Source organism: Lepidochelys kempii, chromosome 11, assembly GCF_965140285.1.
Source record: "Lepidochelys kempii isolate rLepKem1 chromosome 11, rLepKem1.hap1, whole genome shotgun sequence".
In the NCBI taxonomy this organism is placed as follows: domain Eukaryota; kingdom Metazoa; phylum Chordata; order Testudines; family Cheloniidae; genus Lepidochelys; species Lepidochelys kempii.
The window spans coordinates 32,357,632-32,379,235 of NC_136390.1; the positions used below are offsets into that span (position 1 = coordinate 32,357,632).

At 39.0% G+C, this 21,604-nt stretch overlaps 1 protein-coding gene across 12 annotated transcripts in view; it reads left to right on the top strand.

Annotated features, from left to right (window-relative positions):
• TANC1 (tetratricopeptide repeat, ankyrin repeat and coiled-coil containing 1) overlaps nt 1–21,604 on the top strand; it is a 216,265-nt gene that overhangs the window by 110,808 nt on the left and 83,853 nt on the right. For 8 of the 12 annotated variants that reach the window (XM_073305546.2, XM_073305545.2, XM_073305541.1 and 5 more), the window contains 2 exons: nt 8,136–8,266; nt 9,153–9,342. In XM_073305546.2, the coding sequence (XP_073161647.1) occupies nt 8,136–8,266; nt 9,153–9,342 (321 nt within the window). The remainder of the gene's footprint in view (nt 1–8,135; nt 8,267–9,152; nt 9,343–21,604) is intronic. The other 4 variants (XM_073305550.2, XM_073305553.2, XM_073305551.2 and 1 more) reach the window with 1 other exon arrangement.

The following is a 21,604-nucleotide window of genomic DNA, read 5'->3' on the forward strand; positions in this document are numbered from 1 at the left end:
GCTAGCTTTTCATTTCAAAGAGAGCTGCGCTATGCAATCATGGGACTTGAGTCTCTCTTGTAAGACTGTTTTGCACAATTAAATGCATTTGTAGTAAGGAGGAAGAGGTTTCCTGAAAGATTGTGATCTTTCTAAAGTCTAAACTCTTGGAGCTATGTACCCTGTGAGGACAAAATTTGACTGTGAGGGTTGTGGGTCACTTCTTATGCTAGAGGCCTGCTTAAATTTTTCTGAATTGGTTTTTAAAAAGTTGATTCAAAGTGTATAGTTTTATATTGAATACAATACTGCTGTTAAAAAGTTCAGTGAAAGCTTGCAAAATAGTAGGGTAATATCAACAGATTTCTGTGTTGGCAAAGCTGGTAACAGATATCCCCCTCAAGTTAATTGGTATTCCTGAAAAGTTTCAAGTTCATAAAATTTGACCAGCACATAACGAAGTGTAGTTTCGATGAATGTCATAGAAGAAAATGACAATCAAGTCAGTATGTAAGTATACATACTGAAATGAGCATTTCATTTTCATGGTTGCATTTTTGATCAATTTACAGCTTTACTGACCTCATTAAGGTCATTGCATATTATCAATCCAGTTACAGTTGATCAAATCTCTTTTTCTTGTGCTTCAATTTAAAAGGCATTCTTAGGTTTGAAAAGGAATTATTTATTTTTAAAATAACGTTACTAATATTTATTATATCTTTATTCAATGAAAATAGGCAGGTCGGTTATAGTTAGTTTTGCTTTGTGGTTCCAGTTCTTCTTCTTCCAATGCTGCAATGATTGAGGTTGTTAAAACTTCAATGAGAGTGGTTAAAACCAAGCCAAAAAAAAAAAAAATAGTGAAACTTCGGTAGAATATTCTGACCATTTGTGGGTTTTTTGTTGTAAACCTACTTTTTTTTAAAAAAAAGATCTTATATTTGGGGACTAAAACTAACATTTTCTTTCTCAACATTAAAAACAAAAACACTTTAAATAATTCACCTTTTAACCTATTTATATTTCCAATTTAAATGCACCAGCAAAATCTGCATTGTTATATTTTACTTATAGTTAAGAATGGAAAAATTGGAGACCTTTTTAATGGGCAGGACATCTCGGTAAATTGGCTTTTGGTTTCAGGTTTTTCTTTTTCTTTTTGATCAACTAATGTGATCAGTCATCAAGCCATCTGATTGATTGACCAGCATATATCCTATTTGGTATAACACAGATAATCTGGGAACACCTTGCCCTTCCTTACCAGCTCTGTTAATAGATGCATAGAATACATTATTCTCCCTCATTTCAAGTGCCACATCTAACAGTGACCCTCCATCTAGCAGAGTAGAGCCACATTCTCTGAGCGTTAGACAGAAACCTTACTCAAGATTAATGCTAAGCTCCCCACCGTCTATGACTGAGCAGTATTTGCTGGGTTGAGGAGTTTAGACTCTCTCTCTTCTGAAGTATAGCAGCAAATTTCACTACCGCTTGACCGCAAGCCTGGAACAAAATACTATTTTTTAAAATAATCATGAATCACAGAAAGCGAAGGAACCAAAAGCTCATTATTAGATGCTCTGTCACTGTTCCAATTGTTCTGGGGAAAAATTAAGGCTCTGAGAGCACTTGCTGTAAGGCCAATGGAAATTTAACAAAAAGGAATCAGTGTAAATGTGGATTAGTTGTGGTCCAACACAATTAAACATTAAATGACAATTGATAATAGCCAATTGTCAAGGTTTTTCCCCCACTCTGAACTCTAGGGTACAGATGTGAGGACCTGCATGAAAACCTCCTAAGCTTACTTTTACCAGCTTAGGTTAAAACTTCCCCAAGGTACAAATTAATTTTATCCTTTGTCCTTGGAATAACCACTGCCACCACCAAACTCTAACTGGGTTTACTGGGAAATGTAGTTTGGACATGTCTTTCCCCCCAAAATCCTCCGAACCCTTGCACCCCACTTCCTGGGAAAGGTTTGGTAAAAATCCTCACCAATTTGCATAGGTGACCACAGACACAAACCCTTGGATCTGAGAACAATGAAAAAGCATTCAGTTTTCTTACAAGAAGACTTTTAATAGAAATAGAAGTAAATAGGAGTAAAGGAATCACCCCTGTAAAATCAGGATGGTAGGTACCTTACAGGGTAATTAGATTCAAAACATAGAGAATCCCTCTAGGCAAAACCTTAAGTTACAAAAAAGACACACAGACAGAAATATTCATTCTATTCAGCACAATTCTTTTCTCAGCCATTTAAAGAAATCATAATCTAACGCATACCTAGCTAGATTACTTACTAAAAGTTCTAAGACTCCATTTCTGTTCTATCCCCGGCAAAGCAGCATACCAACAGACAGAGACCCTTTGTTTCTCTCCCTCCTCCCAGCTTTTGAAAGTATCTTGTCTCCTCATTGGTCATTTTGGTCAGGTGCCAGCGAGGTTACCTTTAGCTTCTTAACCCTTTACAGGTGAGAGGATTTTTCCTCTGGCCAGGAGGGATTTTAAAGGGGTTTACCCTTCCCTTTACATTTATGACACCAATGCATTTTGAAATCTATATAGTATCTTTGAAGTTTCTGTGGGGTTTATCAATTTGGTTTTGTAAGCCAAGTATCTAAATCTGACAAAGGTAGAAATAATTGGAACAGATATAATAATAAATATAGGTTTAACACAAGTGGAAAAGCAGAATGAAGAAGTTGATTAACAAGAGAACCATTTCTTCTTTTTGTTGAAGTGTGGTTCTACTCTGTAAAATGATTTTAAAAGTATTTGGAGGTTACATGTTTCTCTCAGAGAAATGGCTATTCCAACTACCAGAGCTGAAAATTTAATCTGCAGGCTGGCTTCTTTCCTGTCAGTCATCAACACCTATTGCAAAAGTTCTGGAGGCAAAAACCTGCTCTTCTACACCATGGCTTTCAATTCTATTTGAAGAACAAAAAAAATAGCTTTTGACTCACCCTCCCAGGGCTAACTTCTGTTTGTCACTAAAGCAGCAGCAAATATGAGATTGAATACACACAGAGAACAATTCTTTTTAACATAGTCATTTTTCCTAGTAGAACTTTGCTTAAAATAACTGATGGTTAAAGGGATTTTTGCAAACTTAAATTATAGCAACTTATAGACGTTGTATTGAGATTTACTTGTAAATACATTGACATAATGGCCAATTAGTTATGTTCCAGGTTATGAGCTGTCACATGCTGTATTCAATAGAGTTGCTGTCTTGACATATCAAGAGGTAACTTGGAAGATTAATTTGCCACATACTGTTTATACAGGAGTTGTCCCTGACCACCATTAGCTCCACCCCTGGTGGGCAAGGGCAGGGCCCATTCTGCTCCTGTCTCTTCTAAGGGCTTTCACCTAGCTATGACATTTTCACAACCGTATCTTCCAAAGTGGTTAGTGACCAAACCCAGGGAGCATCCCCAGGGCACCTCTCCTTTGTTGGCAGACACTCATTTAAAATTGTGTGTGTGCATTCATGCACGTCCACATCCACCAACTTATGTACATCAATTTACTACTCAGGTACACTTTTATGCCAGCTCTTTTTTGGCTCTTTCGCAGATCTCCCAGCAGAGTTCTTGACCATAAATGCTAAATAGCGCTGCTGTTTTCTGTTCTTGGAGAACAGCAACTGCAGGAGTTTTAAGGCACCTGGATCCCAAAAACCTGCACTGTCCCAAATCTCAGTTGTAATTGCTAAACAGGACCAACAAGGCCACACCACAGCTGAAGTCTTGTACTCAGTTTTATAAACCCAATTCCTATCAGCACCTCATCTGTAATTACAACATGCAAATTAGCAGAATATAACTGTCTTGAGTTCCTTTTGGTGAATGCAAGATCGACTACAAAAAAAAACCAAAAACAACCAGCACCATCCATGAACTGATTTTGGACAAGACACCTGACATCTTTTGCAAAGACCTGGTTTAATGCCAGCACCAGCTCTGTTTACACAGGTTAATAAATGCAACAAAAACCAAGAAGGATTTCAGAAGAAGCCAAAAGGGAAGGAGAATGGGATGGGATAGTAGTTCTGTCCCCTTACAATCTCCTAGGCAGCAAACATCCCCACCCAGAAACAAAATCCATTTGTATGTATTCACACGGGTGTGAAGTGAAAGAAGAAGAATTTAGGGCTCCTAATGGTTTACAGGCCTCTAGGTGAAGATTCCTGACAGTTTCCTAGACGAACTATTAGCCTGCAATTTACCATTGGAAATCCCAGGTTCGGCTTCTTGGCAACATACACATAAATGTATTTAGGGTATTCTTGATGTTAATCTTGTTGTCCCACATAGAAACAATGTATTTCATACAAGACCTCACTGGCCTGAAATCCAATGTGGGGCACAGCCTCAGGGTTCAGCTGGACTGTTTGCTAATTTTATATGACAGGTAGCAACAGTATCAATTCTTTAAGTCCTTTTTTCTGAGATGAGGATCTAGTAAAAGAGATCTGTGCAGTTGTCACCCCAGACTGAATTACAGCAATTCACATCTTTGGGGATCAGCACACTTTTCTTGCCAATTCAAGGCCCTGATCCTGATATCTTTTGTTAGCTATCTAATGGCCAGGACACAACTGCCTGAGCAAGCTCATCTCCATCTGTTGTCCCAAGAAAACAGGAATGATGCAGCTTCAGAATCAAGCACAAAGGTGTGAGAGCTGAAGTTAGAGGGATAAAGGGGGTTTATCTAGAATGATAAGATGAGAGTATTTTGGCTACTTTTAGGGCAAACTGCAAGATTTTCCTTTAAGATAAAGCTCTTACCACAATAAATACAGGGCTTTGTATTAAAAGAAACCAAAATCAAACACTCAGAAAAATACCCCCAAAAGATTTTCGTAAAATCTGGGAAGGGTGAAGAACAGAAGTCCTACCATGGACCCAACAATGCAGATGTAATTTACCTGTGCAGCTTTTAGATATGCCAGAGGTCCTAGGTTCTCTAGAAACTAGATATTCAAAAAAGGGCCCTCGTCCCCCCAGAAAACTTAAAACAAAACTGTTTTTCATGAAAAATGTCAACTTTTTGGTGAATTATCAAAAACCAAAATGTTTTGGCCAAAATTTTTTTGCATTTTGAGCCTTTGGATTTTTTAAAACAAAATATCAAACATTTTTACAGAAAGCAGATGCTTTTCATGAATAAATTTGTGTAACCAACCCCCCAGATTTCTGTTTAAAAACAAACATTTTTTTAATGTAAAATTTTCAACCAGCTCTAACAGAAACTCAAAGATTTCAATTCCTGGCTTCTCTAAGCAGATAAGAAGGCTGTCAGTTGTTGTGGTCATGTGTGGTGAATTATGGGCACATGTTTGTTGGGAAAGGGACAAAAACTGCTCCCCCTTTAAAAAAACAACTACTACTTTTTCTCTCAAATTTAGGGAGGCACCACAAAGTAATAGTGTCTATGAAAAGCAAAATCCTCATCTTCAAAATGGATTTGTTGAGGTTTACGCATTTGAGGGTTGTAATACTGAAAATAGCTTGACAGTGTCCACCTAATGCCTTCTGTTAATTGGCATGGTTAAAGTTCATTTACCTTTTTAATTGAAACTTGGCTTTCCTGTCAGAAATATCATTACTGACTGTATAATATTCAACAGCTATAAATTTGAGAGGAAAGCACTGCTTATACTCCAGCTGCATATAGAATCAAAATGAAATTGAAAAAAAGTCTACATTTTGCATTCAAATCATACTAAGAAACACATACGTGTGGAAATCCAAAGAATAATGTGTGATGACAACTCTTGCTGTTATCTTAGTTACAGAAAAATGGTACCCTAATGCTGTTCACCTTACAGATATCCTCTTCCCAATATCATTAGGGGAGAATTAAATACTTTTAAAATACTTAGATAATTCTTCATGAAGCTTCAGATGAACTGAAACAATTACAAGAAATGTATAAATTAGAAACAAACAGGTGTGTAATCAGTTGAAGGATGTTAAACTTGTAAAGTACAGCTGTTGGGGGACTGGATGGTTCAATGCAGCTCAAGACAAACAAAGTAAAATTTAGTTATTGCCTTCTGGGCAAACTGCCGAGCTGTACTTAATGTTGTTGGGTGTTTTGACTTGTGCATCTTTTTGAAGCTGGAAATCAAAACTAATTTTGTGCTTTTTCCCTGCAAATGCCACTGAATGTCAGGTATGTCTAATACTGCAATTTTGAGAAGTGTGTGTACTCTTCTCAAAGAGCACATTGAGGTGCAATTGATAGTGTGAAACTAGAGGAAGATGATGACAAAGTAGGTCTGGTACGAAATAATCCATTTCTTCTTTTTGGTAATGTACAAGGCTCAGAGATGAGGCTTATCTTTATTTCTGGCCTCATTTTGGATACATCAGTCGGTCAGTGCACCAGGACTTTGAAGTGCAGCTCAGCAACTTCTTCCTGTCTCGAGAGATGGCAATATAACACAGTTTAAATTTAAAATAATACATTTTGGCTTCAAAAACTGTCAAATAAACAGGTTTTGTGATTTGTGTTTGCATAAATTGATGTATTTGTGCATTCATGGTGAACGTCTTTGAGCATCTGATCCTCCTCCGTAAGTTTAAGTGCAGAGGGCAGCCTGACTTCTTATAAGAATCCTTTAACTGTCTCCAGATCCTCCCTAGTGTGCTTCACCAGCTAGGAAGAGATCCTTACTCTATTAGTATGTGCAAGTCACTTACTCTTTATCTGTTTTTTCCATCTGTAAACTTGGGTATAATGATGCTTACTTAGAGCCAGCCAAGTACACTGAGAAACTCTGCTAAAGAAGTCTGAGTTTTTACACAGTCCTCCTCTGACAGTATTGTTGGAAGATTGAGGGTGGAGGCCCCGTCCTCTGATTTGATCAAATCTTCTCTCCAAAGAAAGATAAGATATTGCAACATGGAACTGCTGGGACCCTCTGACTGCGCGTAATCCAGAACAAGCAGACTGCCATAATCCAAGCGGTTTAGTTGGTTAGTTCTTTGTCTTCATGATGGAAGAAGCCAGAGAAAATCTTAGCCTCCACCACTGCATGTGTGCCCCTGACCTGGTCTCTGTTTAGAGCTCCTGATTGGATTTGGAACAGGTTACCTTCCGCTAATGCATTTGAACAGTAGCCTGGATCATTAACTCTCTCAATCCTTGATAAATTGAGTTTTTGCACCTAAGTGGTTGGATGCCACAGTTTTTTGAATTGGCAATAGAGAACTATATTGTGTACAATGTTGGTTTGAGGAGGGGAGTTTTTGTAGTTGGCTGGTGACAGTGCTGATAACAGACGAGAAGACATGGGGAGGTGGTTTGAGGATGTGTGATTAGCACATCAGCTAGATATTTTTCCTTATCAACAATGAAATAATTAACAATTTGGACATTTTAAAAATGGCATTTTTAGATTTTGGCATTTACACCCTGTTTAGATGAAAGTTACCTGTATTAGAGCTTATTGCTCCAGTCCATCTGCAAACTTGGGAAGACAAGACTGCACCGATTAAATTAAATTATTTTAAAAGTTTTCTTTGCAGTCATAAGGTCGAGAAACTTATGCACTGAATGCAATAAGAAAGCACAAAAATATGTTGTTTTTGTTGTTATATCTGTAGTTGGGACTGCAAAAGGTTTAATTAGTAACCTCTGTTTTTATACACATAACTTTCCAGAATACTGCTATTAAAAATTACTGGAGTGGAGTCATAGTCTTACATGAACCTTCACAAACACAAGGTTTAACTATACTTGGAAATGATGTTGAATTTTATCCTGTTTACACTAACACAGTGTCAAACACGTTACACAGTAGACATGAACTGGTGTGTTCAAAATGCTCTCAACTAGTTGTGGCTAACACAAGGTTATCGATTACTGAACATATCTGACAAGTTGGATAAAAATGCAAATGAACATAAGAGAAATCTACCTTTTTAAAGCTTATTAGACAAAAAAGTAAGATGTTTGTCTGCTGCACCTATTACATTCAGTTAACTAAAATCTTGCAGATAGAAAAATCAGTGTTGAGATTTGATTGCAGTCTTTTAATTTTTTATTTATTTTTTTACCTCTAGCAACAGTTTCCAGGTATAATACTGTCATTCTTCATCAAAGTTCAATCTTTTATTTTGGTACAGAAGGAAAGCCTAATAAAGAATCAAACTGTTCACCTGCAGCACAAGAACTGATGACAAGATTGGGATTTTTACTGGGAGAAGGGATCCCAACCTCTGGACACATAATTGTAGAAGAAAAAAATGAAACCATGGTATGATAAAAGAAAATACCTTAACTCTCATTCTAACTCTGAGATAAGAACCATTTTCCTAAGAGTTAATTGCAGTCATTTGATATTTAACAAAGCACTTTTGACTGTATTCATAGAAAGGAATGTCATGGAACTTGTAGATGAATCAGAACTGTAGAGACTTTTTAATTGTGAAATGATCTCACCTCCTTCCCCTAAGAATAAAGGGCAGTGAGATTTTTTTTTTATAAATAATTGGCTTATACAGTCAATTTTAGAATGATTTGTTAGGGGAAAATGTTAGTAATGGTTAAAATAGCAGATCTTGTGATGGGCACACATTCTCCCCCCAACGCCCCACCCCCTGTTGAGCCTTGTTTCACTTCTGCTTTGTGATGTCTGTGTTTGGAAGCAGTGAGGGGAGAGGAATGCGCGGCTGATGTCCTATCTCTCTGCAAGAATGTCATGGTATTGCCTGGTGGCTATTGGGTGATCTCAGTCTTTATGCTTATCCCAGGCCTCCTAAATCTTATAGCATCAACTTAGGTTTCAATGGTGGTTAAGTGTGAGCAAGACAACGATCCCAGAGTTTAAATGGAGAGAATGAATAAAGCATTTGTTTTCAGCAAAATGTCTAAAAGAAAGGAAATCTGCCTAGCAGCAAATGTTTCCTTGAACAATGTGTTTCTCCTTTATTTCTTCAAAATCATTACTTTTGAAAGGGTATTTCAGGAACATGTCTCTGAATCTGCCAAATCACTGAGAATAAAATGTAGAAATTAAAGTTCTGCACAAAAATGGGTTCTTCAGGTTTTGTCATCCTTCTATTTCATCTCAGTAATTCTAATGTTCAAGAAATGATATGCTGTCTTCTGTGCAGTAATTGTTTGTTTCATTCATGTTGTAGTGCACAGTAACCAGTCAAGGAGTCAGCCCCTGCTCTACACTAACAAGCAGCACTACGTCACCCAGCACTGATAGTCCCTGCTCAACTCTGAATAGCTGTATTGGCAAAACAGCAGCTAATAAAAGTAGTCCCTGTGGGACCATTAGCAGCCCTACCTCCACACTGGAAAGCAAGGACAGTGGAATTATAGGTAAGCAACCGAATTCTTAGTAATGTAAAAACTTAATGGATATCTTCTCTTGTTGTTTAGTGTTTATATATAGCTAGAAGGACCAGACCACAAGATGTTCTCCTATCTAATTCTACTTAATAGTTTGAGTATGCTTTCCTGTGCTTGAGAGGATTTAAAAGTGCTGCTCTTTCTCTAACAGCATTGTCGTTTCAGGTGTGCATTTTCACCTTTTCCTGTTCATGTTTCTAATACCCCTTATTTCTTTTTCTTTATCACTCTTGTTGGTTTTCTCTTCAGTTCTTTCTCTGTTTTCTAATAACTGCCTCCACTTCTACCCTTCCCTTGTCTTCTTGGCATGTGCTTCTTCTGCACAGTAGTGTTTTGCCATGGTGATGCCCACAGTTGTTTGAAACCAGTCTGTTAGCTTCCAACCAAAAAGTATTTAGTATTGGTGATACAGGGAAGTGCTGCTGTACTGTTCATGAGCACAGTCAGATCATGCTAATTAAAAACAATGCAGGTTTTTCCAATGTTAATGGGTATGGAAGGAGGATTTAAACAGGGTGACAAGGGACAAGTGAAATTCTGGTGATTCTCCACAAAATCGATAACTTTGGGCAGGAGGGAAAGTAGAGGCCCCACAGTTAGTCACAGCAGGGAAGGAACATCTCTCTAGCGAAAGCTGCCTTCACAGTAAAAGTCAAGGATTAATTTCTTTACCATTGCTAGATACCTTAATATTTAAATAAGAATATGTGTCTGAAGAGAAAATTCAAAGCTCTGGGCCTTTGTGTATTCCATCTTCTCTTTCTGTCCTCTGTCCTGAAGAGCTTAGTCTTATTTTTCTGTCTTGTATATAGAGCCCTACCAAATTCATGGTCCATTTTGGTCAATTTCAGGGTCATAGAATTTTAAAAATAGTAAATTTCATGATTTCGGCTATTTAAATCTGAAATTTCACAGTGTTGCAATTGTAGGGGTCCTGACCCAAAAAGGAGTTGTGGGAGAGTCGCAAGGTTATTGTAGGGGGGATTGCACTACTGCTACCCTTACTGCTGCAGGCGGTGGTGCTGCCTTCAGAGCTGGAAAACTGGAGAGCGGAGGCTGCTGGCCAGGAGCCTAGCTCTGAAGGTAGAGCCAGCAGCAGCACAGAAGTAAGGATAGCATGGTATGGTATTGTATTGCCACCCTTACTTGTGTGCTGCTGCCTGCAGAACTAAGCTCTCAGCAGCTTCCATGCTCCAGCTCTGAAGGCAGCGCAGAACTAAGGGTGGCAATACGTCCACCCCCCCACCTCCCAAATAACCATATGACCCCTCCCCATATGACCACCCCATCCCCCGCAACTCCCTTTTGGGTCAGGACTCGCAATTTGAGAAACGCTGGTCTCCCCCATGAAATCGGTATAGAATAGGGTAAAAGCGCGCACAAGACCAGATTTCATGGTCTGTGACACGTTTTTCATGGCCATGAATTTGATAGGGCCCTACTTATTTAGCACTGAGCCTACTGATGCTTGACAGAAACACATAATGCAAACAGTCGTGCAAAATATTTGTCATTATTTCAGTACCTCCATTTAGAGAACTGGCTGGTGAATCCCTGAGTGCAGGCTGCTATGTTAGTGTTACTTCCCAGCAGGGTCCCGAGTAAAATGGAAAGATCATCTTTCGTGTTAAACAAAACTTGAATTGAGCTAACTTCAAAGCTGTTGTAAAAGTGGGGTTTGTTTGTTATGTTAGTAGTTAAACCACGTGTTAACTCATTAACTAATTAAGCCCTTTTAAAAATTATTAATTTCTATCATGACTGCTAACTTTACCTACAATAAGAAAACAAACATAAAATATCCCCTTAACTTGAAGCTACGACGCTTTCTGTGTTCCAATGCCTTCTAACTGGAAAAGTGACCTTTCAGTTCTACATAAAATCAGTCAGTTGTCAAGATGGCAGCTTCTTAATTGACTTGTGTAAGGCACTAAACATTTTTAGTAATCTCTGTATATAGAGATTAGAATATAGAGATTAGAACATTTTATTATAATGAAGGTGTGATGCTGGCAGACCAGGTGCCATGCTAATTCACTTGTGTATACGTTCTTCAAAGTGATTGTTAAATTTATAGGAGTGTATTTGGCGTTTAAACTTCATGAAAACTAGTGGGATGTTACTTGCATTGTTTTCATTTATCTGTATCCTGTTATAATGTAGTAGCAAACATCTACAATGTGTATACCCCTATAACTTAATAACCTATCAAACAAAGCATCAAACAAGAAAGAAGTGTTGGGGAATGCAAATGAAGAACTTTAACAGAAAATTGCTAATTTCAAAGCAAGTGGTCGGGTAGTTGAAGACTCAAAAATGCATCCTCACTCTCCGTCATCAAAGGAAAAGCCCACGTGGGTAGTGGCCCTGTCAGCTTGTTTTCTGTGAGAAGAAGCTATAAATATGGATTCAGGGAAAGATCCTTCATCTCTGGACTGTTTGGACTCTTAGAGAGAAGTGTACCGGATGCAAAGCAGAGATCCCCAGAGACAATCTGGGAACCCTGAAGAGACTTTTGAGAAACTGGTAGTTTATTACATCACTGCCACCATTTGGAATTACAAACTGTGATTCACCTGTGCATATGTTTTACCTGCTTTAACCTCTCAATAATGCTACTTACTTTTATTAGCTAATAAACCTTTAGTTAACTATAGAATTGGCTACCAGTGTTGTCTTTGGAGTAAGATCTAGAGTGCCAATTGATCTGGGGTAAGTGACTGGATTCTTGGGACTGGGAGCAACCTGATGTGGTGTGATTTTTGGTTTAAGTGACCTTTTATCACAGAGTCTAGTTTGTCCGGGTGGCAAGATAGACTAGAGAGTCTAAGCAGACTGTCTGTAACTCCATGATAAAACTGGTATAATGATCAAGAAGTTCACATTTGTTATTGGCTTGGTGAAATCTAATTCTAGAACACACCACCAGTTTGGGATGTCTGCCCTGTTTTCTGACAGTCTGCCCTGAGGTAGGCACTCACAGTCATGAGCCACTCCAGACAGCATGACAGATTGGTCTAGTCGTTACAGAATTCACATACCATAGGTCAGTTAACCTTAAAGATCGTAACCCAACACTGTTAAAAGTTAAAACTCTCAATATCAAATTTAAAGGGTTAAAGTTTAGTTACAATGAGTGGATCAGAATCATATGAGGGTCTTGACGCAAAAGACCTTTTAAAAATGTGTAAAAATAGGGGAACATCCCATAAAAAGAGACTCAGACCAGGAACTGAGAGCTTTGCTCACTGACTTTGACCAGAGAGCAGGGTCTGAGCATCCCTATACTCTAGATGCCACAGAGACCGCTGCAACAAAACTGGTTTGGCTGAGGCACCTGGAAGCCAAGAAAGAACGTGAGCATGAAATAAGGATGAGGGAACTCTGGATCAAAGACACACAAGAAATGGAGGAAGCTGAGGAGAGAGCCTACCAAAGACGCAAAGCTGACGCTGAAATTGATATGGAAGCCCACGAAAGACACATGGAGCAGCTAGTAGCCGAGAACAAAGTGCATGCCATGAAGCAACAAAAGAAGCAGCCTCAGACTGTGAGTACATCCCCTCTCAACAGCAGGGAGTGGGAAAAAGCCTGCTCAATTTATCAAGAGACTGACTGCATTGAGCAGTTCCTATCCACCTTTGAGAGACTGTGTGGGATCCATAAGATTCCAGAGGATGAATGGATGCCTGTCCTCTTAACCCAGTCAACTGGGTAAGCCAGATAAGTTTTTAACTATATGGAGGAGACTAATGCTAAGGTGTATAAGAAATTTTGAAAAAATGTATTGAAGAGGCCTCTGAGTCCTATCAGTTCAAGCAAATAACGTAAGTATTACAAGATCTACAGTTAGTCAGAAAGTCAGTGACATGCAGTGTAGTAAAGAGGGCTACATTCACCATCTTTTGCTGATGGAAAGAATTTCAGATAAATGCATTCCCTCTTTCTACCATTATGAAGTTTTTGCTGATTTCCACTCTGGGATCTAGTGATGGTGATGATAATACGCTCTTCTATAGCACATTTCACTTTGCAGTTTGACCGTTCAGCTATTTTAGCATTTCATTGCAAAATGGAGGAATAAAACTTAGTAATCATGCCTTAGTAATCTATTTTAGTGTGGTTATCTCAGAAACAGATAGTCTTCCTGAGAACATGTTGTCGTAAGATAGTTAACAAAATTGTCCTCCAGTCCCTTATCATGTGTCAAGTGACATCCATATCTTGGAAGAGAGATTTTCTATTTGCTGGTTTCAGAATAGCAGCCGTGTTAGTATGTATCCGTAAAAAGAAAAGGAGTACTTGTGGCACCTTAGAGACTAACAAATTTATTAGAGCATAAGCTTTTGTGAGCTAGTAAGCTGTAGCTCACGAAAGCTTATGCTCTAATAAATTTGTTAGTCTCTAAGGTGCCACAAGTACTCCTTTTCTTTTTTCTATTTGCTGTCACGTAAGTTAGAAGAAGGAAAAGAATACATTAATAATTGTATTCTCCCTTTCTCTGACTTGTTTAGCATTGTGGCTTCTTCTACCTTGGAGATAGGTCAATTTTAAAATAAATCTTGGGGCTCACAATTTCTCAAAACCCAGCATCTGCAGCTGATAAGAGGGAAACTCCATTGTGACTCTTAAATATTACTTATTGTAAACATTAAGTGGATGTTTTTTACTTTTCTCTTTAGAAAATTATATGAACTCGTTTCACAACTGAAAACTCTAACATGTTAGTAGAGGTCACTGTTAGCCAGAAGTTTAATTGATTAAGCTTTAGGATATGCCTGTGAGGTAAAGTAGGTAAGTACTTTACCCTGTTACCTATCTGTTAAACTGAGTCAGAGAGGTTGTCACTAGCCTAAGGTCATACATCAAGTCATTAGCAGAGCTGAGGGTCAATATAAAAGTTTTGTCAATATAAAAGTGCTTATAGCAATATAACTAATTCAGGAAATGATGTAAGCTACACCAGTATTAGGCATCTTTATGCTGGTGTAACTATTTTGGTTTAAAAACAAAAAACCCCACGCTTCCAACTTGAAAAAGCTTGACGGGTAAAACTGTTAAGTGTAGATCAAGTCTTGGGCTCTTCTGGTAGATACTCCTTGCCAAAGTCTGAAAATTTTTATAGCTTCTGTAAGATAGTGGTAAATAACTATATCCAGTTGTTAAAAAGTTAGTCATTTTTATTTGAAATTTTCACTTGTCCAGGGTTTTTAAATAAATGATTGCGCTGCTCACTGAATGCTCAACATTTTAGATGTATTTTATTGAAAAAAAATTGATTTTGCCAATTGTTTAAGGGCTATGCGCCATATTAATTTACTAATAATTTAAGAGCTATTTAAGTTAATAAGTGACATTCATTTGAGGGCAAAATTTGGCCCTAACAATGGACTTAAATTATCCTAATTTTGTGCCGGCATGAGCTCTTACTTCCCCACCTTGGAAATAACCAAAAAGTCTAGATTTTAGAAAACCAGACAACTGCTCACTCTGGCAAGTGAGATGGGGTTTCCCCCTCTCAACTCACGTTTCATACCTTGGCATAATTTCCTTTCTTTTAAAAGGAGCCTCTTCCAGTTATAACTCATTTCATTAAAGCAATTGTCTCTTCTTCATCGGGTTAGGGAACACACTCAAATGGAAGTTTTGACACCACTTCCTATAAACGTTTTAAAGAGGCATTATAGAGTTCTCTTTAAGTCTCTTATGGACTCCACTATAATTAAAATTTATACTGTCAAAATTATCTTAATTATACCCTAACCTACATCATTTTTTTTTCTGTTTATTGTTGTGGCTTTACAGTTATTTGCTGGAAAAATGGGGTTCTCCTTTCTTGCTTGTAAGTCTTGCAGTATTTCGTATATACAGCTCTGCAATCCAGTAGTAGTCTATGTGCATACTATATGTATGCAGCTTTATTTTTATATCGTTGAGCACTTACAATACAATATGTGCTCAATGTTGTGTATAATATAAACATTAACTCAAACTAGGTAGTTTTTAGTTCGCTCCAGTGATGAGGGGTCTTGTTGAATAATTGAATATGGGTTTGAGGGGTGGTGGTGGAGGGGAAAAGCAGTGTTTGAATTTAGTGGCAGCATGAAAAGAGACTAGGAATGATCCGGTTGGAAGGAGTGCAGAAGGAAACTGGAGCAGACATAGGAAGGGCAGTATTGTATAGTGTCTTGAAATTGTGTGTGTGTGTGGTTTCTGACCCTGAGACCCTCATAAAAATGATTTGCTATAGTTCATGATGGACATATTCTACTGAGCTTAATGATTGATTTAAAATATAGCCTTCCATCTCTCACATCTTCTCCCAAATCCATGGAAAACAAATTCCTTGGGAATACATTTGGAGACTGTTTAAGGTCTGTGTGGCCCAGACCTGCTCCATAGATGAGATAGGCAGAAAAATCGGGAGTATAAATTACTGCTCTAAAAAATTCTTAGTCACTGTTACCAGCCTATGAATCTGTGTGGAGGGGTATTTTCCAGAAGTGAAGGGGGAGGGGGGATACACCTCTTATAAATAAACTTTATTTTAGTTTTGTATAAAAAATATGTATAGTTGTGCATTCAGATTTGTTAATAGCATTAAATGTGCATTTTGAATAGAGTTTAGCAAGTATATCTTTTGTAAGGTTTTCGGCACAGTTCACCCAACCATGAAAATAGCTTGTTCTTCCATGCTACTTAAGAAGGCTTCCATTGTATTTCCATTCCCACTTGGTTATTCTGGACCAGCAGGCCCTTTGATGGGAAAGCTTCCCTCCCCTCCCCTACTGCTAGCTCAGGCTTCTTTTAGTCTTCTAATGCTTTACTGACATCGTCTCTGCTTCCATTGAGTTTGACATAATGGAGGTGGAGGCAGGTTTTCATCTTTAGCAGTGAGCTAAATAGGAGAAAAGCCTGGGCTACTTGCCAAAACATAAGCTTTCCTGGAAAAATGCTATCCTTTCAGTATGGAAGGCTTGAGTGGAACTCTTCACTGGCGTTATTTTTTGAATCCAAGGGGAGTCTTCATTTATAATATTTCAGAAAGGGCCAAGTTGTTCAGACTCAAGAATAAAAATGCAGTAACTGTGTCATACAGAAATGTGATGAGGATTACTGAATGCTTTTTAAAAGCCTTAGCCTTGACAGTCCATAATTATTATGCCAAATTGTTGGTATTTCTTTAAATAAGGTCCTTTTTTAAAATGTCACTTATAAATTCCTTTAAATGTAATACTCAAGCCTGGTTAACACCTGAAACTTAGGACAACCTAGCTCCATCTCTCAGGGCTGGGAAGAGTTTCACCCCCTGTGCGATGTAGTTAGGTCAACTTAGCTGTGTTGACTTAATTATCACCTCTAGAGAGACTGATTTACTTTATACACAGCATGAATTGTGAACATCATCTAATATTTTTATCTAAAGCAGAACTAATTATTTTTAAATGTGTTGATTTTATAAACATGGCTGAAATAACAAACTTTATAAGCCCCCAAATGCATGGGTGAATAAGCTAGTAGCTTAGTTTGGTAATCAGCACACCTGTACATAATCTTAGGGCTTGTCTGCACAGCGCATTAGTGCACACCAGCGTGTTGCATGCAGTACTGCTTGACTACATCAGTGTGCACTAGGAAACTTTTACTGTATGCCAGCAGTGTCCATACAGACAGTGCATGACGTATTGGTGTACACTAGAATTTACACCCCAGCTGATGTGCACCAACACACTGTGTAGACAAGCCCTTTGAGATTGACCTAAGTGCACTTGCTTCTGTAGTTGCTCAGTCCATAGAGGCTCTGTGAGCCTCCTGGGTTACTTATTCTGAGGAATCACCTCTCTCTTACCTGCTGTTACCTCCCACTCTCTTGGATGAGGGGAGACAGTGCCAGTTTTAGTCTTACACTGATGCTTAAATCTGACTCTTTAATCTCATTTATCCCCAATGGAGGATGCAGAGACTAGATGAAAAAAAATCTGTGGGACGCATGAATTCTTGAGATGTGCAATGGTGCAGAATTCCCCCAGGAGTAAATAGAAATGGGATGAAATTTAATAGTGCGAAATGCATGGTCATCCACTTAGGGACTCTCAACAAGAATTTTTGGTACAAGCTGGGGAATCTGTCAGTTGGAAGAGACAGATGAGGAGAAAAACCTTGGTTAATCACATAGAATCATAGAACTCAAGAGTTAAAAAGTACTGCAAGGGTCATCTTGTCTAACCCCCGCCAAGATGCAGGATTTGTCACAGAAGTTGCCAATGTGATGTGACTGCAAAAGGCTAATGCAATCCTAGGACACATTGGGTGAGGTATTTCCAGTAGAGATAGGGGAAATATTACCATTATGCAAGGCACTGGTGAGACCTTATTATTATGTGCAATTCCAATCTCCCATGTTTAAGAGAGAGGAATTCAAGCTGGAACAAGTGCAGAGAAGGGCGACTAGAATGATCAGAGAAATGGCGAATCTACCTTACGAGATGGTTGCGGGCTCTGGGAGGGAGTTTGGGTGCAGGAGTGGTCTCCAGGCTGGGGCAGTGTGTTGGGGTGCTGGAGAAAGTATGGGGTGCTGGCTCTGGGAGGGGGCTCAAGTCTGGGGGTTGGGGTGCGTGCTTACCTTGGGCAGCTCCCAGTTGGCAGTAGAGCGGGGCTAAGGCAGGCTCCCTGTCTGCCCCAGCCCCATGTTGCTCCCTAAAGTTGCCAGCATGCCACAGCAGCCCCTGGGGTGGGGAGCATGTGACTCCTGCAAGCACTGCCCCCGCAGTTCCCATTGGCCGCAGTCCCCTGTTCCCAGCCAATGGGAGCTGTGGGGGTGGTGCTTGAAGGCAGGAGCAGTGTGCAGAGATGGACTTTTAGCAGCTGGAGATCACGATCGACTGTCAGAGGCTCCAGGATCGACCAGTTGATCGCGATTTACTGGTTGGTGATCACTGGTCTATGGTATACCTTCATGCCATAAAAGTCTATTTTGTATGGGAAATTATTTGTTGTTGCTTTCCTGTTTTGCATTGCTTTAATTGAAAAAACAGCACAAAATTATAATTAATCCTTGGTGTTAAATGCATTCTGTACAGATTGAAATGTTTCTGAAATTGGTAAGCCAAATATTTTGGGATGTTTTAATCTAAATTTCATTTACAGATACATCAACATTCTTTACACCAGGATTTTAAAAAGATGATTAGGGAAATATTCCTTCTGATATCTTGAGTTGAGAGCCTTCATTGTTACTTCATAATAAGCATATTGAAACAGCAGCTGTTTTTTTCATACTTGTAGTGGATTGTCAGGTGGCTTGTTTACTGAACAAAAATTGATTAGAAAAGGAAGTGGGTGGTGCAGTTTGCTATTGTATGTTTGTAGACAGCAAAGTTATAATCTGTGGAATTGTTACAAAGCTAGCCATGGGAAAGATATATTTCAAATTTTAAAGTTTGGTATACATCAAAACCACTGTATTAAACACCTTGTCTTCTGTGAATGGGAGCAGATTATGTTATTACTGTTTGGGTTTTTTGTTTTTGTTGTTGTCACTCATTCTGTAATCTCTGATAAGCAGAGGTGCCTTAGGATAGGATAGATCGGGGTGGGCAAACTACGGCCCGCCGCATCCGCTCCTTCAGACTTTTTAATCTGGCCCTCAAGCTCCTGCCGGGGAGTGGGGTCCAGGGCTTGCCCCTCTCCATGTGTGCTGTGGCTCTGCGTGGCTCCCGGAAACAGCAGCATGTCCCCCTCTCCGGCTCCTACGCGTAGGGGCAGACAGCGGGATCTGTACACTGCCCTCTCCCTAAGCGCCGCCCCTGCAGCTCCCATTGGCCGCCGTCCGAACCCCTTCCACCCTCCGAACCCCTCGTTCCTGCCCTCCTGCACCCAGAGCCCACACCCCCAGCTGGAGCCCTCACTCCCCAACCCCCTGCACCAGCCTGGAGCCCCCTCCCACACCCTGAACTTCTCATTTCTGGCCTCCAGCCGGAGCCCTCACCCCCTCCCGCACCCCAACCTCCAATTTCATGAACATTCATGGCCCGTCATACAATTTCCGTACCCAGATGTGGCCCTCAGGCCAAAAAGTTTGCCCACCCCGGGATAGATTCTTAATCTGCTTTCTGTTGACCCAAGTTTGGAAGCTACAATGTTGGCCACGCTACGTGTGCCAGAATACACCAAGTGTTGTACCAATCTTACATCTGGTCCAAAATCCTACATATCACTCAGATTATGAACCTGCTTGCAGCAAGACCGAGTGCTTAAGCACTAGAGCAGGGGTAGGCAACCTATGACACGTGCGCCAAAGGTGGCATGTGAGTTGATTTTCAGTGGCACTTACACTGCCCGGGTCCTGGCCGCTGGTCCGGGGGGCTCTGCATTTTAATTTAATTTTTAAATGAAGCTTCTTAAACATTTAAAAACCTTATTTACTTTACACAAACAATAGTTTAGTTATATATTATAGATTTATAGAAAGAGACCTTCTAAAAACATTAAAATGTATTACTGGCACGTGAAACCTTAAATTAGAGTGAATAAATGGAGACTCGGCACGCCACTTCTGAAATGTTGCTGACCCCTGCACTAGAGGACCAACGTGTCATAATTAGTTTTTTCTTTTGCTTAACGAATTACCGTATCAAATTGATATTTTAAGATTTTTCTTTTTGCTTTACAGCACTTTAGATTGAAATGCTAACCTAATGTGAAGATTATGTTATTAGAGATGGAGGTTGGAGAACTCCTCTCTGCTGTCAGTTTAGGCCCTTATGTACTTAAGCATATTTTTAACTTTAAGCATGCGAGTAGCCCCACTTAAGTCAACAGGGCTACTCACAGGTTTAAACTTCAACATGTGCTGAAATATTTTGCTAGACGAGGGACAGTAAAAACTAAAGAAAATGAAATATACTTCGTTTGTAATTCAGCTCTAATGTTTTTCTGTTTAAAAAAAAAAAAAAAGGTTAGGAGTCAAAACGACCTTTTTAAAATAGGAATACTGCTCTATTCTCCCTGCCCCCAAATTCCTACCCAACAACAATAAATCTCAGAATATGAGATATCTTTTTGTCATCCTTTTTGTTTGTTCATAAATGTATAAATACTGAAAATTGGAAGTATTAGTGCAATGGGTGAGGAAGAATAAAAAGCGTTAGGCCAGAGTTTTTTAAGGGCTTTGGAGGTATCCAGATTATCAAAGGCAAAATGAGAACCACAGCTGATAGAGCTGGAAAGAGAGCCCCCCACACTAATCTAGAAGCAAAGGACAGGAGCTAGAGCATAATTATTCTGAATTTCCTCTAACTCTAACATAAGGATTGTCCCTTTTCATTTTGATTTCACACATACTTCACTATGACATATTCTGTGTTGTTAGACTGTGAAAGAGCTATGCTAAATCCCCAGCATGCAGTTTTATGTGTGCTTTGCTATAGATTGCAGCATGCCTAGGAAAGTTGTATATATACCTAAATTCGCATGGTATTCTCAAAAACTTATTATTTTGCAAAGAGACATATGGAAACAAATGTGGGAGGAACTGTCTGAATATTTTGGCACACTTAGCTAGGTCAGCATTTTAGCTTTCCATCTTGGATTTACAGAAAGCAGGTCAGGAATCTGTCCTGTCCTAAAGTTTCACTGTTATTCAGAAAGTACAGAATGGTGACTTTGGTAGAACTGTCCCAGCCTACTCTGGAGTTGAAAAGTGACCCTTTTGTAAAAAGTATATATTTGGAAAAGTGACTTATCAAGAATTTATTTAAATTCTTGATTCTTACTTTTAAAATGCTTTATTGTTTTATGTTTTTCTATTAGATTTTATTAGTTGATCAAAATTTCTTGTTTATAAAAATACTTGTAGTAGTTTGTTACATTATTAAATTTAATTTTCAAAGGAATTTGAGATTTATTCTTTAAAGGGTAGTTTGTTCCCTCATTGAAAAGAACTGGATAAATTATCTCCCACACATTACATGGATTTAAAGGAGTTTCCAAACTGCCTTTTCATTATCTGTTTTATCAGACTTTCTCTTTTCCTGTAGCCATAGAGTTTAAGACCAGAAGAGACCACCAGATTATCCTGACTTCCTGTGTATCACAGGCCGCCGACACCATTCAGCACTCTAAACCCAGCAACCAAAATTAGACCAAAATATTACAGCCCCCTGTAGGAGGAATTGAGCAGTTTGTTTTCATGGACAAGGAGCATTCTTCTAATTGAACAGAATACATTGTA